Below are 15,924 nucleotides of genomic sequence, written 5' to 3' on the forward strand. Positions count from 1 at the left end.
TATATACTTGCGTACATATATATATATATATATATATATATATATATATATATATACCTTGCTGTGCATATGTCGACATATAGGAGTAGACATATATGTGTCGATTTAGGCATTTGCATGTATATATGTTCGTATATATTTATATATATGTATATATTTCTAAATATATATATATATATATATATATATATATATATACATATATAGATATGTTGTATCTGTTTAGATATTATTATATTTACACACACAGATACATCTAGATGTTGGTTACATTCTCTGTACATTAGTATGACTGGGCTGGATGATATGTTTCTGAAAACATCAGATTTATGTATATCTGTCATGGCTTAGTAGTAAATCACTTTGTCTGTGGTGTGCAGGGTCCTGGGTTTGAACCTTGCAGAGGCTGTTTATTTTGTTGCTGGGCAGAACACGGCCATTGGATACAGTGTGATTAGGGCACTTAAGCAGTTGTAAGTGGGTTTGCGCAGAGGTAAACACTGCTAATGTCCGGTTGCAGTTTCTTATACTCAGCTTCTATATCGCTTAACCTGTGCAGTCATAGCTTACCCCCATGTAAACAGGCTTAACCCCCCTCACTGCTGCTTAAAAGTGTTTATTCCCACTTACCCCCACGCTAATTTCTTTCAAAGAAAAGAAAAAGGGGTTGATAGGAAAGTGGTAAAAAGGGGGCACAAAGAGGGAAAGACAATAGGGAAAATAGCCAGGGATGTGCAGGAAGGGTGTAGGGAAGGTCCATAGCTGCCCATTTCTTCTACAGCAACAGCTGTGCATATACACTGAATTTGACACTCAAACATTTGGGAGGGGGTGAGGACAACAATAATTCATTGTGATGCCAATTAGACCAGATTACATGTGTCCAGTGGATACATGTCCGAAATGGACAGCTACGTATGAGGCAAACTATTTTTGTGGAAATAGATTGCCCTTTTTTCAGGTGAGAGTGGGATGTTGGGGAGGGGTAGTAGGTATATTTGGGGAGGTAGGTTGGGTAGGTTAACAGACAAGACAAACAAGTTGCATACAGGGGTGGTATATGACACATGTGGGGGTAAATACCTTGGACAGGGAGTGGTGTTTGGAAGTCACAAGCCCATGAGCCCCCAAATGGAAACAGTAGGACTGAGGTCCCTACCCATGGGCAGTCACCGCTGCATCTTCACAGCCCCAAGGGTGGCTGTGCAGAGGGCTAGGTAGGAGGGGCAGGCTCACCCTCTAATTGCACCATGCAGCCCTCAAGCTGGTATAGCCAGTCTCTAAACTCCCTGTTGAGCTCCCTATGCACCACAGCCTGAACCTGAAGGCAGGTAACAGGTACCTCTCCATCCCCACTCCCAGGGGGGGCTGAGACCCTTCTCCTATGGTGGTTCCACCCAAAGGTGGTGCAGGGTCAGTGGAGGAGGAGGTCTCAGGCTGGCCCTAGACGTGCTGGTGCCCAGTGCCATGGACAGGTGAAGTGGGACAGGTGGGTCCGCTAGGACTGGCCTTCCCATACGAGCTATGGTGTTGCAGTTTTAAGAATGATATGTGTTAGTAATAGTCAACAGCATTCAGGTTTAGTTATAACAGCATGCATAGATATTCCCATTAACGAAAAACACCAGATTTACAACATTTGCAGAGCAAGCAGAACACATGCATATATGGAACAACAGTGGCCATTACAACAGCATGCAGGTTTCATTGATGGCAACAGGCCACCAGTATGGGGGTATTTTAACATGGCACATGCATAGAACCAAATGTGAATAATTGTAAACCAATAGGACATATGTCCCAACAAAAGTATGGAGAGTACACGTACCCATTGAGGTGCGTAATTGGGTTATTGTTGCACATATGGTGGGGATGAGAGAGAGAGGTCAATTAACAAATAATATATCCCTGTAAGTTTTCACAAATTTCGTAGTCACTGCAGTGATCTGTCCCTTACATGTATTATTACACTACCCAATGGCCTTAGCTTGTACAGTGGTATGTTTGTAGATTAGTATATACATGGACTGTGTCTTACGTATAGTCTATACCTCTTACCTGTTATAGCTGTTGGGAAAATCATTAACACTACCTGGCAAATTCTACACATATTCCCAGATGCCATGCTTGTAGACAAGTATATGAGTGAACCGTGTTGTAACTACAGTCTACACCTCTTACTTGTTATAGCTGTGGGGCAAATCTTTGTTAACACTACCTGACAAATTCTACAGATACTCCCAGATGCCATGTTGATGTTATACACGTACCTAACAGTCCGTTATTGCACACACTCTGGTCAAGGCTTGACAGGATGCAGGTGTTAATGTGACATATTTTGGAATAGCTGTCATACACTTTGGGTGAGATGCTACAATGACAGGTTTGTTTCCATATATATTCTCTTTTTATGTTCAGGTCTGACTGTCCATTATATGTCAGTATAAGCTGCCTACATTTCTTGGATCATCACACTTATTTGTCATGGGAACAGTTTACCGAGCAGCAGATATGGGCCCGTTATCTGGACATGCTGGACAGATCAGAATAGTTGAGGGGTATGACTATGCATAGAGCTTACTACCTGAACATTCTGCCACAATCTGTGGAGTTGATGGTTATGATAATGGTTAGAGCATACTATCTGAACATTCTAGCAAAGTCTGTACAGTTGGGGCTAATTATGCATACAGCTTTCTATCTGAAACATTCTCGCAAACTCTGTACAGTTGTGGGGCATGACTATGCATACAACTTACTACCACTCCTGGGATTCAAACCCCTGCTGTGTGTGACAGAAATATTACAGTTGACATCACAGTACACTGTGCTATCAGGGAATTGGTGTAAAGCATCCCAATGGTTTCTGTCTAAGTCTCCCCCAGTTGTTCTATATGACTGACCTCTTGGGACTTCCAACATTGTTGTACTGAACATCCTACACATTTTAACTGCATTCAACAGTGTGGGTAACACTGCTTAATACAACAGTACTATTTATAGAATTCAACACTACAACAACATATGAAAGCAGAATGTACACAAGCACTCCAGGGGTTATACTTTTAATCGCTAGATATTACACCTTTTTTCCATGCAACCTATATGTCTTCCTGCCATATTGTCCGGTTTATTCAGTACATCCCATACACAATACATTTTTATACTGGTACAACACTTTCTAGTTCTGTTATATATATTTGTTATGGCAGTACATGCAAGAATATTACTAACCAGCCTCGCGACGCAGCCTTTGCAGCCTAGCAGCATGGGCTTGCTGATTCGCAGCCCCCTCATCTGCAGCTGTCGGAGAAATACAGTGATATTTAGCCATTACTGACCCATAGTAAACACAAGCTAGGCAAGCATTATCTACCTAGCAGAATGAGTACTTAGTGCTGGTGTATCAGCCATCTGCCTGGATTTTTGGATCCCCTGGTCCAAGAGATCACCCTTCTGCTGCTTCAGGTCAGCATGGTGATACCTGACTTGCTCAACAGTCCGAGGGATACCAGTGGCACTGGTGAGGTCATGGATGGGACTGTCCCTGGCCTCCGCTTTATACTGTGAGCCCTGGTACTGGCCCTGCAGTAGTCTCTCCTCATGGTGTTTTTCCAGGAGCCATACCATGAATCTGAACTCCTGGGTGCCCCAGCGCTGCACTCTAAACTGAGTGCCTTCCCCAACTCCAGCCATTCTTTCTACAGTAGGGAGCTGCAACCAGTTATGGGAATTATTGGCACCTGTGGGGTTTAAATATGCCCAATTTCCCACACTTTCCTGTGATTGGATGGTTTTGAAAAGGCTAAGCTATGGGCACATCTGCTTATCTAATATTGGCATTGCTTAAAGGGCATACCACTGGGCAGATTGAGTTAATTTTCCTATGGTGAGGATTTGTTTGTTGAAACCTAAATCTTATGTACTGCTGTGATGGCTTAGTGGTTAACTACTGTGACTGTAGTCTACAGGGTCCTGGGTTCTAGCCTTGCAGAGGCTGTTTATTTTGTTGCTGGACAGAACACGGGACTTTGGATACAGAGTGATTAAGGTACTTTAACGTAGTTGTAAGTGGGTGTGCGTGTGTTTGCACAGAGCTAAGCACTGCTAACTTCCGGTTACAGTTTCTTATACTCAGTAACCTTCCAAATTGCTTAATCTGTGTAGGCAGTGCTTATCCCCATGCAAATGCACTCAAACACACTTACTAGTGCTTACATATGCTTACTACTGCTTAGTTGTGCTTAGAACTGCTTACTAGTGCCTTATTCATTATGACACTAATACTTCACATGTGCATTTCCTGCAGTACTCTAGCTCATAAATATGTGTTATTTAGTGGGTTTTGCGACAAAAATATTGGTTAAAACGTGCTTTGCCATGTAAAATAGACTGTGCTGCAGTGGGACTCGAACCGGGAATGCCTGCTCATTAGGCGAATGCTCTGCCCACTACACTATTGCTATGCTGCTTTATTTGTATGTATCTTCCTTGTTATCCTCTTCAGCCTTTTAAGCTGCTTTCGCCGTAGCTAAGCGATGGGCACACCTGCGCACCTACAGTTAGCTTTAATCGGATTTAAAAAAAGATAAAAGTGTTTCTTCATTTACTTTTTCTGTACTGTTGCTGGTGTACACATGGGGAACTGTTGGTGGGGATCTGCAGACACCTATGAGTGATCTTGCTCATTTTGTCCCACTTTCTGCTGTTCTACATGGCAGGGGCATGTTTATTCTGAGAACTCTGTTCTCAGACACGCCCCCTGCATTCCTACATGCTCCGTGTAAGCCTAGGAGCTCGGGCAGATCGCCTTCATTGATGTGCATGGCGTGCTGCCATCCTGCTCCTAAATTGGTGCTTCCATGCAGGACTAAGCTAGTCCTGCATGGAAGATTGGTGAATCTGGGGAATAGATAAAACAAGTCGGCATAATAGTAATATATATGACAGGAGGGACAGGTTTCTACAACTACAGTTTTATTCTTAAAACAAGTCATTTCCTGTAAGACTACATGCAATAATAAATATGTCCAAATTAAACACAGAATCAGTTAATCAAATCATTATCAGATTCTATTGATGAATGTTAAATTACATTTTAGCTAATTGGCTACAACTATATAATTAGGGAACTAAATCATTTCAACCACTTACTTCCTGGTACTAGACATGACCAAGGAACAACTCACATTCATTGTTCTAAACCCCACAAAAATAAATAAATAAATAAATAAACAACTCCAGGGGTGGCTCGTGCTATAGGACTGCAGAAGTGCAGCCCCCCTACCTGTACAAAAGAAAGAAGAAAATCCCCTACAAAAGAAAGAAGAAAATCCCCCACCTACAAAAGAAAGAAGAAAATAAAAAAAAATCACAAGTCACGAAATTCCACACATGCGTGCTTGGAGTTCCTGGTACTCACAGAACTCCAGATTGCTGTGTTAGGCAGTCCAGATAGAGGAGAAAGGCATCTCCACCCTGCCAGCACAGAAGTCTGTGCAGTGATAACTGCACAGACGAGAAGGAAACTGGCCTGCATCATCTGCAGGCTGGAGCTTCCAGCCTATTCTCATGGAGCCAAGTCAAACCAGAAACCAGCTGTTAGCATGCATGGGGCTGAAGAGAAGACTACAGGGGAGCTTGCTTTGGAAAACAGCTGTTAGCTTGCATGGGACTACAAAGGAGCTTGCTTGCTTTCAGGGGTAACGACTGGATTATTGCAGCAGTGTATGGAACGGAAGACTGGATCACCTACCAGGGTGCTTCAGCTACTGTGTGTATGTGTGTGTGTGTGTGTGTGTGTGTGTGTGTGTGTGTGTGTGTGTGTGTGTGTGTGTGTGTGTGTGTGTGTGAAATGCCCCAGTTGCTATATACTGGTGGCCAGAGAGAACACATGGTGGTGGGTAGAGAATACTCCGGCTTGAACCCTGTACCTTGGGTGCAGGTGGCAAGGGCCTGAATTCCCTACCCACCACTAAAATTTGCAGATGTTTGCCTCATATTTGTTCCGTTCCTCATAAAATCTGTGGTTTCTGTGTGTTTGTTTTTCCTTGCAAAGTCAGTAGTGCTATGGTGTACTGGTAGCATTGTTGCCTGACAGCTATTGGTTCTCTGGTTTAATTCTTGGCTGGGGTGCCTTCAATGTGGAGTCTGCATGTCCTCCCATCTTACAAAGAACATGCGTCTGGAGTGCTTCTCCCTGCTCTGCTGAAACTTGGCTTTTGTTCCAAGTCAGACTTTCCTGGTTAACAAATGTTAAATAGAAATAACAGGCATTTGCATTTCAGACTTCATATTCTTCAGAAAGTACATGGTAACACAACATCTTTTATTCTAGCAATTTTCTAAGTTTATAATATGGATATTTGAAATTGGTTCTTATTTTTGGGACTGTAGTCCCCCATTATTGGCTTCATCCAGGTTTTTTGTACTAAGGTTGAAAACTATAGGTGAGAACTGAATTCACTGAATATGTTTGGGGGCTGTATTCCCCCATTATTGGCTTTGTTCAGGTGTTTTGTGCTAAGAGGTTGACAGCTATGGTGAGAAATGAATTCACTAAATGGTAGCCATTTAAGTTTCAGTTTTCCTCTCTTTCACAAAACAGATGATTTGGCATAGTGGTATGTTGCTCTGACTGTTTTGCACAGGGTCCCCTGGGTTCAAGACGTGGCAGTGAAATGTATGGTGGTAACACAGCATTTTATTCTAGCAACTTTCCAACATTATACAAGCAATGTTTAGAATGTGTCCCTGGTTTTGGGGTGTTTCCCCCCCCCTCCCATAAATGTTGGCTTTTCCCAGATTTCTTGTGCTGCAAAGTTCAGAGATACAGCTAGTTGTCGAGTAGATTTTATAAGGAGCCGATACAGCTGAGTGTCGAGTAAATTTTACAAAGAGCTGAGAGCTGCAGAGGAACAAAAGTTTAGTGCTGCTTATGCTGAGTCTGCCTGTGTTGTTAATAGCACAACAGGTAGTATACTTGCTTTTGATGCAGAAGGCTGTGGGTTCTACTCCCACAGTAAGTAGATGCATTGTTGATACTGTACTGTGTTGTAAAGGGGGTGGATGCTGCAGTCTGTTTTGGCGAAGATACCTAGTAACTATGAACCTGTTATCAGTTTGCCATCCATTCCCTATTGCGATATTACTAGCGTATCATTTTTTTAATGCAACATCGGCACTTTATTCCTCAAGGGCAACAGGCACTTTATTTGTAGACGAAACAATGACGTATAAAGTTGTTTGCTAGCAGCAACCTCTTCATTAGTTACAGATTTCTTTAATGTGGAATTATTTAGATGACTTTTACTTCTTCAGAGTGTGCATATTTACTGATACTGGTGGACTGTAGAAGTTTGAGTAGACTTTTTTATGATGGAAATGTTCTGGATTGGGCAGTTTTGTCATTAATGGTGCATGCATTTTGTTTCATTGTTTACTGGAAAAATGTTCAAAACAATAAATTTAAAATGCCCTCTAACAACTGTACTGTATTGTACAAGGAATATAATTTAATACAGTCAGGAAAGTGTATCAAAGAGCACGTGTATGTTTCGTGTTCAAGGGGGCCTATGATTTGAAAACAGCCCAAAGTTAATATTTATCTGCCACTGGCAAAATGTATTTTCTTTGAATGTGGGTTTCAATGCTGTTTCAATGAATGTGAGTTTCAAGGGCAGAGAAGGTTTAATGCTAAGTCTATTTTCATTGTGAGACTGCATTGCTTTGTTTAGCAGATATCTATTAAAGTTTGTGCTGTAAAATGCAAAATAAAACTTTCAAATGAAATCCAAATCATTGCAGAAGTAAAGCAGTATGCACATTACAGTGTTTATGGTAAATGGGGCGAAATAACCAAGGAATGGGACATTGGAATGGCTGCAGGGGGGAGGCTCCATTCGGCCATGGTTTTGTGAGGGGGGAAGGGCAGCAAACACAAAGACGACCCCAGCTGAACTATACCTCTCAACTGTCCAGATTTTTGCAGAATTAATAGATTTTTGTTTCTTATTTTTGGTTTGTTCCTCATAAAATTTGTGGTTTTTTTGGCAAATCATTTAGGAATTAAGTCACTAAATAATGACAGACATTGAGTTTCAGACATCATAACCTTCAGAAAAATGCATGCTAAAGCAAGACCTGTTATTCTATTAACTGTCTTAAGTTTATACAAGAGCAATTTTTAGTACTGTTGTTGTCCAGATTTCTTGCATTAAGAGGTTGAGAGGTACGTGCAAATAAATTGCTTTATAGAATTAGGAATATCCAAACCTCTCAACTGTCCCCAATTTTGGCTCAAAATGTTGCTTTCCTCATAATAATCCCTCTGCAAAATGGCAATTTTGGAAGAAAACGTGGCGGGTTTACAATTATAAATAGCTGTAATGATCAGAGTTATAGATTACTTTTATTTCAGAAATGCATGTAGATGCTCTTATTTTGTCAACTGCTCAAGTTAACAGTACTAATATTAAAAAGGTGTCCCTTCTTTGACAGGTTCCCAGCTGTATTGTGTGGCAATTTTAAATTTTTGCATCACATTTTTAGTCTGTTTTTCATAAAATTGCAATTTTCAGGCAAATTAGTGGCAAATCATTAAAGATTGAAGTTAGAAAATAATGGCAGACATTTGAGTTTCAGAATTCATACCCTTCAGAAAATTCATACTGATGCAAGACCTACTACTTTCTAAGTTTATAAGAGCAATATTTAAAAAGTGTCCTTATTTTTGAGCCTGTGTCCCACTTCTATGTATGGCTTTGTCCAGATTTCTTGCTGTGAGGTATGAGTGTCAGAGCCATCACTGTCAGCCAGAGACATTTCAAATTGTGATATACTTGTTGCACCCCACCTTCCATTGTAGTGGCTCTGGATGTGTCCAAGGAAGGCAAGGAGCAGTTATGCAGTGTAAGTGTGCAGAGTATTCCCCCATCCAAGGTAAACCACAAATATGACCGTGGCTTTTCATCTGTCCTTCATTTTGCAGAATGTTCTAGTTTTCTGTCATATTTTTATACTGTTGATTTATGCTTATTATTATTCAGAAAATGCATGCTGTTGCAGTGCCCTGTTGTTCTGTTTTTAAGTAGCAATGCTTTAATGACCATCAGTTAAGCTTGTTGGAGATTTTAAGATGCAAGTAAGCTTTAATAACCATACTGTTAAAGAATTATCAACATTGAAAGCCTCTTCATTGTTGCCATGCATAAAATATTTATATAACTAGATATCGTATAAGCCTTAGGTATTGAAATGCATATGACAGTATTTGTAATAAAGGACAGGATTACAGTATTTTCAGAAGCTCATTACATTTGTTAGAGACTTGCAGTCATCTTTGCAGGCTTTACCCGTAAACTAAACAGAATGCCAATCTATCATGTGTGGTCCATAACTTGTGCAGTAATCCTTTAAGCAGTTTATCTTGAGCTTGTTTCTTGTTTGCTGTTCATTTTTTACATTGATCATGTCTCCCCCATGAAAAAAGTAGATAGTTGTTGTCAGGCAGCAGGTCTTTTTTGGATAAGAAACATTTTTACAAGTGGGGGTATCACACAGAGTTTGCTACTATCAGCATGTTGGTAATTTTATAAAGCTGAAGTGATTTGAGTTGAGTGCTGCTTGTTTTTTTTTATACTTGATTCTGACTGGCATTCCAGTAATGTATTTAAAAAGTAATTTATTTTTTCATACATCACAACCTTTGTGTTTCCATCTAGATATTAAGTAAGTTGTCATGTAGCCAATGCATTGAAATATTTTTTTCTTCTACACTTCATTTTGTCTTGATTGGACTTTCGTAATGATGGTTTGGCACCCAGGGCAGCGTATTTAATTAAAGTTCCAGTTGTTGTGGTTTTGAGCATAGCTCCTCCTCTTCCTGTTTGGCCACACCCCTTCCCATTGGCCCCTCCCATTCAGCTGTCTCCTGCAGTCCCCCTTTAATTTGAAGTCACCAGCTGCCATTGAACTCGCACCCATGTTGCAAACCAATCAGATTACTGACATCCATTCCTATGGAAGAATTCTCTTTCATTAGCTATAATGAGTCACTATATTTGAATTATTAGAACCCGCTAAAGAGAGTCTTGTAATGCAGAGACTGAATGGCCAAAAAATGGATTTACATATACTAAGTTTGAGATATGAATATTCACTTTCTCTGAGGTATGGTGATCTCAAAGTTAGTATATGTAAGTTCAAGGGGGTGAGTGGGGCTTGCCCTCCACATCAGAGGGTGCAGGTAGGCTTGCCTCTGCAATAAAAAAGTTTAAAGGAGAAGAGAGATGTTTGAGATTTCTTCTTCTCCTGCATTTTCAATCTTTTTTTGTCATATCTGTTCTCAGTATCTCATGTGCCACCATTTCAACAGGGAGCCTTTTGAAGGGGATAACAGTAAGTTTCAGATGTCACATCTTTTTGTTTGAAAAAGTGGGGCTCACACTATTGGGTTGTATACTTCTGATAAGGACCCCTAATTGTGCTAGCAATTTCCCATAGATTTATGCCCCCATATACCTCTTTCATACTAAATATTCTAATGCATTATTCTTATTCTCATATCCAAATAAAACTTAAAAGCATAACTTTTCTACAGGTGTTAGCCATGTTGGGATAAACCCCTGACTATAGTCCAGGTGATGCACGTTTGATTAGCTGCTCAAATGACTGACAGTGTGGCAAGGAAGGATGGGTGTGTCTATCCTAGGGGGATGCTGATAACATGGGGCATCTCCTGTGGTGTTCCCTGGTGGAGGCTGGTGATGTCTTTGGAATGAGGTGTGTCCAAGAGAACGTGGGTGGTGAACATGGCTGAGATGCCAAGGAGGTGGGGTGGTACACAACAACATCCCCATTGCACACTCAGCCTTATAACTTGCTCTGCTAACACCACCATTTGTTAAGATATCACCTGAACGTTTTTGTTTGATCACACATTCTCTTTTCTATAAACATGCAACTTGACAATGCCTTCACAGCTTTCCTTTGCATTTCTTTCAGTTTCTTTCTCCCTCCATGCAATACTGTTTAGTGAAGTTACTGTATTATTGCTATCAGTGTCAGTTTCAGTTTTACCCCATCATACTCAGAAGAGTCTCTGGTTTCCAGTTTAACAAAGATATGGAAGGACAGTCAAGGGAATCTCTGGCGGAGCTTACAACATGATTTCACAGTCGCAACAATTAGAATTTATTAGGATTACACATAACTGACCCAAGACAAAAGATACACAAAAAATACCTCATTGCCCATAATTTCAAGCAGAAATGAGACAAATGTGGAAGAAATATACCCAGACAGTTCCAATAGCAGTAGGAGCGACATGACTAAGAAGAAAGAATTTAAAGTCATACTTAGATGCATTACCAATACATTTAGACCAGTATGAATTGTAGAAAGAGGCACATCGGGGGAACTGTGGATGCTAAGAAGAGCATCCTTGAATAACATAAAAGACTAAAGCAATTAATTGAATCCACACAACATAAAAAAACAAAAGACAAATAGAGGTTGACTCATAATAGACTGGATCCACTAAATCTTTTTGATGCTTTAAATATTTTTAATAATAATGTCACACTCATGACTAAAAATACAAAACAAATAAAACAATTTGTATACACTACTAAGCGCTTTCATTCAGATCCATCAGATTTCATCAGAGTCTGTTTTTCTTTTGTTTTTTCTAACGACTGAAGCAATACTGACTCTATGAACTTTAATTATGCATATAAACCAAGCTGAGCACAGAAGTGTGTAGCAGCTAAAATGAAGGAGGTATCAAATATCAAAAGCCTTGTCAGAAATGGCAAAACTAGGGCATTCCGTTTTTTTTTTTTTTTGCTATCATGTCTGTCAACCATCAACCATCCCCATGTTAAATTCTCCCCATTCAGTCCTCCACATTAGAAAGTCACCACATTACTGTATGGAGTAAGGACCATCTGTACAGTCCATCATAAAGGGAGCCATGTGGGTTGCTTGTGCTCTCCCCAATATCCTGACAATGAGGATATTTATATAACCCAACCCACTCCGTGAGCAAGAGAATGAGCTACCTATGTCACTGCGGGGCCACATGATGCCCTCCTTCTGCTGCTGCTACATGCTCCTGAGCTACCTGAGTCACTGTGGGGCCACATGATGCCCTCCTTTTGCTGCTGGTACATGCTCCTGAGCTACCTATGTCACTGTGGGGCCACATGATGCCCTCATTTTGCTGCTGGTACATCCTCCTGAGCTACCTATGTCACTGTGGGGCCACATGATGCCCTCATTTTGCTGCTGGTACATGCTCCTGAGCTACCTATGTCACTGACTTATTCCTATCAAGGTATTTAAAAAATCTACGCATTTGGAGAAATTAATTTGTGAACCCATTCCCCACTTCCTGAAAACCTTTTTTGCCTTAGATTTTCATCACAGTATAATAAGCCGTGTCTCAGTCACAAAGAGCTTTATAATTCAGTATTTGTGCTCAGTGGCATTATGAAACTCACATGAGTTACAGAGATGTGACATTATACAATGTAAGTTTTTTCTAATCATTAAGTTGTAATGACATTTGCTTCTGTCATCTCCATGTGATGAAGTAATCATAGAATAAATAAAAATAGAAGATTCATGTTGCTCACTAAAATTCAACAAATAATGACTCATCAAGCTAGTCTTGTGGAATTGCTTTTTTGTCAATGGCACTGTTCCCTGATTTAAGAGATGTGGTAACTTCAGAGCTGGATTAATTTAACTATATAATGTGAAGCTTCTGTCCCTCTGCAGAGAGAACTATTGTTGCTGTTTATTGTTTTTCTTCTATAAAGCAGAAACTATATGCCTAATCTGTGCTGCTCAATGAGTAAACAAAATATTTTTATGCTAGTGGACTATTTTTATTATTTCTCCAAAAGTTGTGGTACAATATCAAAACTGAGTAACTTCTTGACTTTTAGACAATGCAGGTGATTGCAGACAGCACTGTCTGTTAAAAACAAAGCAAAGGGCACACTTTAAAGTCCAATAAATACCTGGTTTGCAGGAAAGAGGAGGTCCTTTCAAAGATGCTTAATGTCATTAACATTCTTGTTCATACTGTTTCCTCTCATTGTTATTATTATTATATTATTATTATTGTTATTATTATTATTATTATTATTATTATTATTGTTATTATTATTACCATTGGTATTAACATTAAATACTTGCCTATAATTGCATTTGTACTTTCCATCTGCAGTGCGTGTTAGATACCCTTTTCCCAAGGACTGCTCACAAGAAATGTTGAATGGACTAACTGAGTCAGGCTTAACAACAGTCTATATGAACGGAGACAGGACAAAGCCATTCCAAGTATACTGCGATATGGAGACTGATGGAGGAGGCTGGCTTGTAAGTTACATTAGGCATCAGGAGGCGTATGTGTTTTCTGCAATCATGTGATACAGTGCATGTGATTATTTTGTAATGGTATTTGTTGTGACATGAGGTATCAACAAAGAATGGAAGCAACAACAGATTACAGTTATGCATTTCCATATTCCCATAATATAGCCACAAAAACGTCTCATCTGTTTTACTTTATTTTAACAACTGAGAAAAAATATTTATAACAGGAGACCTTTCTGGCCTGACTTACTCTACTCAGAAGTAACCTTTGGCCATGTAACCCTATATGATTATTTGCTATTTATTTGGATACCTAAGGATGAATCCATCACATCCCGTTTGCTTGAGACTAGGACTGAATGGGATTTCAACAAAAGATTAATAACTTATCCCAGGGAGGTGGTGAACTTAGAAGCATGATATTGGTTAGCAGTGAAACCCTCTACGTGTTAGGAGTGGGGGCTTTAACCCCCCCACCCCCCCGCCCAGTATTCAACATTTTCATTAGAAGGCTTGCACTCTATTTATCTTAGTCAGTTAGGTTTCAATGGATTAATCTCCTTTTAAATGAACTGCATCTGAACAATTGCTTCTACTTTTCAGTGCATCCTTGACCAAATGGCACTGCATGAGCACTGATAAGTACAGTGTGAAATGTATTTATAATGCCACATGATGTCATCATTGTTATGGTGTTTAATCCAAAAGAAATGAAACAAGTTTATAATTCTGCTAAGAACCTTAAGCTGTATCAGTCATTGTTATTTAGATTCCCATAAGAGCACTATTTTATTTTTAATGGAATTTGTAGTGAGATAGGTACTTCTTACTTGCTCTTTACCTATAAATGCTCTTTGACGGGTGTACGATGATGTTCATTTTTCTTAAATTTATATATTTTTGTTATTGTTAGCATCCTCTGTTGTATTTAATGAACTCCACCCTCTAGTCAGTCTACCTGCCAAGTGTGTGCCTATAGAGTAACTGCCAATAATGAGTCATCATATTAAGGATTCTAAGCATTCAGGCCCAATCAATGTGAAAGACATGAGTCAGCTGACAGGGCAGAGGAATAGCACCGTCTTCACTACAATAGCAGAAGTAAAAGCTAGACTAACACAAGAATGCAAGCTATGCTGTGCCTTCATTTGATAATATTTTTTATTTAATGTGTTCAGAGTCTCTAATAAGTAAGCTAAGTCCAGTGACACCGCAAACACAAAGGATAAGTTCTTTGTAAAAGTTTATATCATATGCTAGACGGGGATACGGTAATCAAGTCCATCAGCTGTAGGTACTTTCAGTTTTAAGATGGACGTATTTAAGAAAACAGTAGAAAGACTAGAAATATGCTCTTGCCATCATCAACTAAGCAAGGATGAACTGAACACACAAATTCTAGCAAATAAAGTCTAATCAAACAATGGTGCTGAAGGTGGAGGAAAACAATCCCATACACTCCTGTGAAGGCAGACTTTACTTGTGTGTCCCCTTAATTATTATCACCTCTTCAAGGATAGCTTGGCCTCAAGGTAAATTATGAAATTCCCCATATCAAGTCTGTTCTCTGAACTTAGAATGATCAGTCCAGCCTTGCTGTAGAAGTCAATGTCCAAATGAACAGAAACCATGACTAGAAAGGTCACAAACTACATCCCATAATTCTTAAATAATCATTATGGCCAGTACAGAAATCGGTAATTAACAGCAGAAAAATTAAGATAGTTAGTGTACAGCAATAGCAATTTTGAAACATGATATTCACATTAAGCAAAAGCCAGGCTATAGGTTGTGGTTTAAGGACATTCTTCTTTCACAGATCTGCAAATGTTACTTCTAAAATTAGCTGCATGAAGGGCAATAAATCCTATGTAATCTCTCTGGGTCAGGTATATCAGAAGACTGCTTATGGTTTGCGCGGTAGTACAGTGCTTAACATAGTTGCTTCTCAGCACTTAATTCCCTGCTTTGATTCCCAGCTGTGGGGCCTCTCCAGGGGGTAGTGGTAATTTTCCCCAATGCATCTGATTTCCTTCTATATTTCAAACAAATGCCGGAAATTGGGTTGATGATAATAAAGTGTCCCTAGGTGTGTGTGTGTGTGTGTGTGTGAGTGTGTGTGTGTGTGTGTGTGTGTGTGTGTGTGTGTGTGTGTGTGTGTGTGTGTATGTGTATGTGTGAGCCTTGTGATGAACTTGATGGACTGCTCTGCAGACCTCGTTATGGGTTGTTCTTGTCTTGCACTATTCCTTCCTGGCAACCGTTAAGTGGATAAAGTGGGTATGGATAGGAGATGGATAAGTGTGTCCTTTTCCGAAATTACACTCTTCTTTTGAACTGTATCTGTACCAAGCTACATGATACTGCTTATTAACTGCACATTGTTAATTGTAAAACACATTTACAGTGGGGAATGAAGGAGAAAAAGCTCCATTTTCAATTAAACATATAGCCAGAAGCAAAAATTATATGTAGCATGGGAACTTTTGCCTAAAAATTAAAGAAATGATTCATGCAAATTATTAATCTGAAAGATAG

General features: G+C 39.7%; 1 protein-coding gene across 5 annotated transcripts in view; it reads left to right on the forward strand.

The window, feature by feature from the left end:
• The window catches only part of LOC122811371 (tenascin-like), a 641,082-nt gene that overhangs the window by 598,335 nt on the left and 26,823 nt on the right, over window positions 1-15,924 (forward strand). For all 5 annotated transcript variants that reach the window (XM_044083172.1, XM_044083170.1, XM_044083171.1 and 2 more), the window contains one exon: window positions 13,238-13,389. In XM_044083172.1, the coding sequence (XP_043939107.1) occupies window positions 13,238-13,389 (152 nt within the window). The remainder of the gene's footprint in view (window positions 1-13,237; window positions 13,390-15,924) is intronic.

The sequence above is a fragment of the Protopterus annectens genome, chromosome 9.part0, assembly GCF_019279795.1.
Source record: "Protopterus annectens isolate FY-2018-M chromosome 9.part0, PAN1.0, whole genome shotgun sequence".
Classification (NCBI taxonomy): domain Eukaryota; kingdom Metazoa; phylum Chordata; order Ceratodontiformes; family Protopteridae; genus Protopterus; species Protopterus annectens.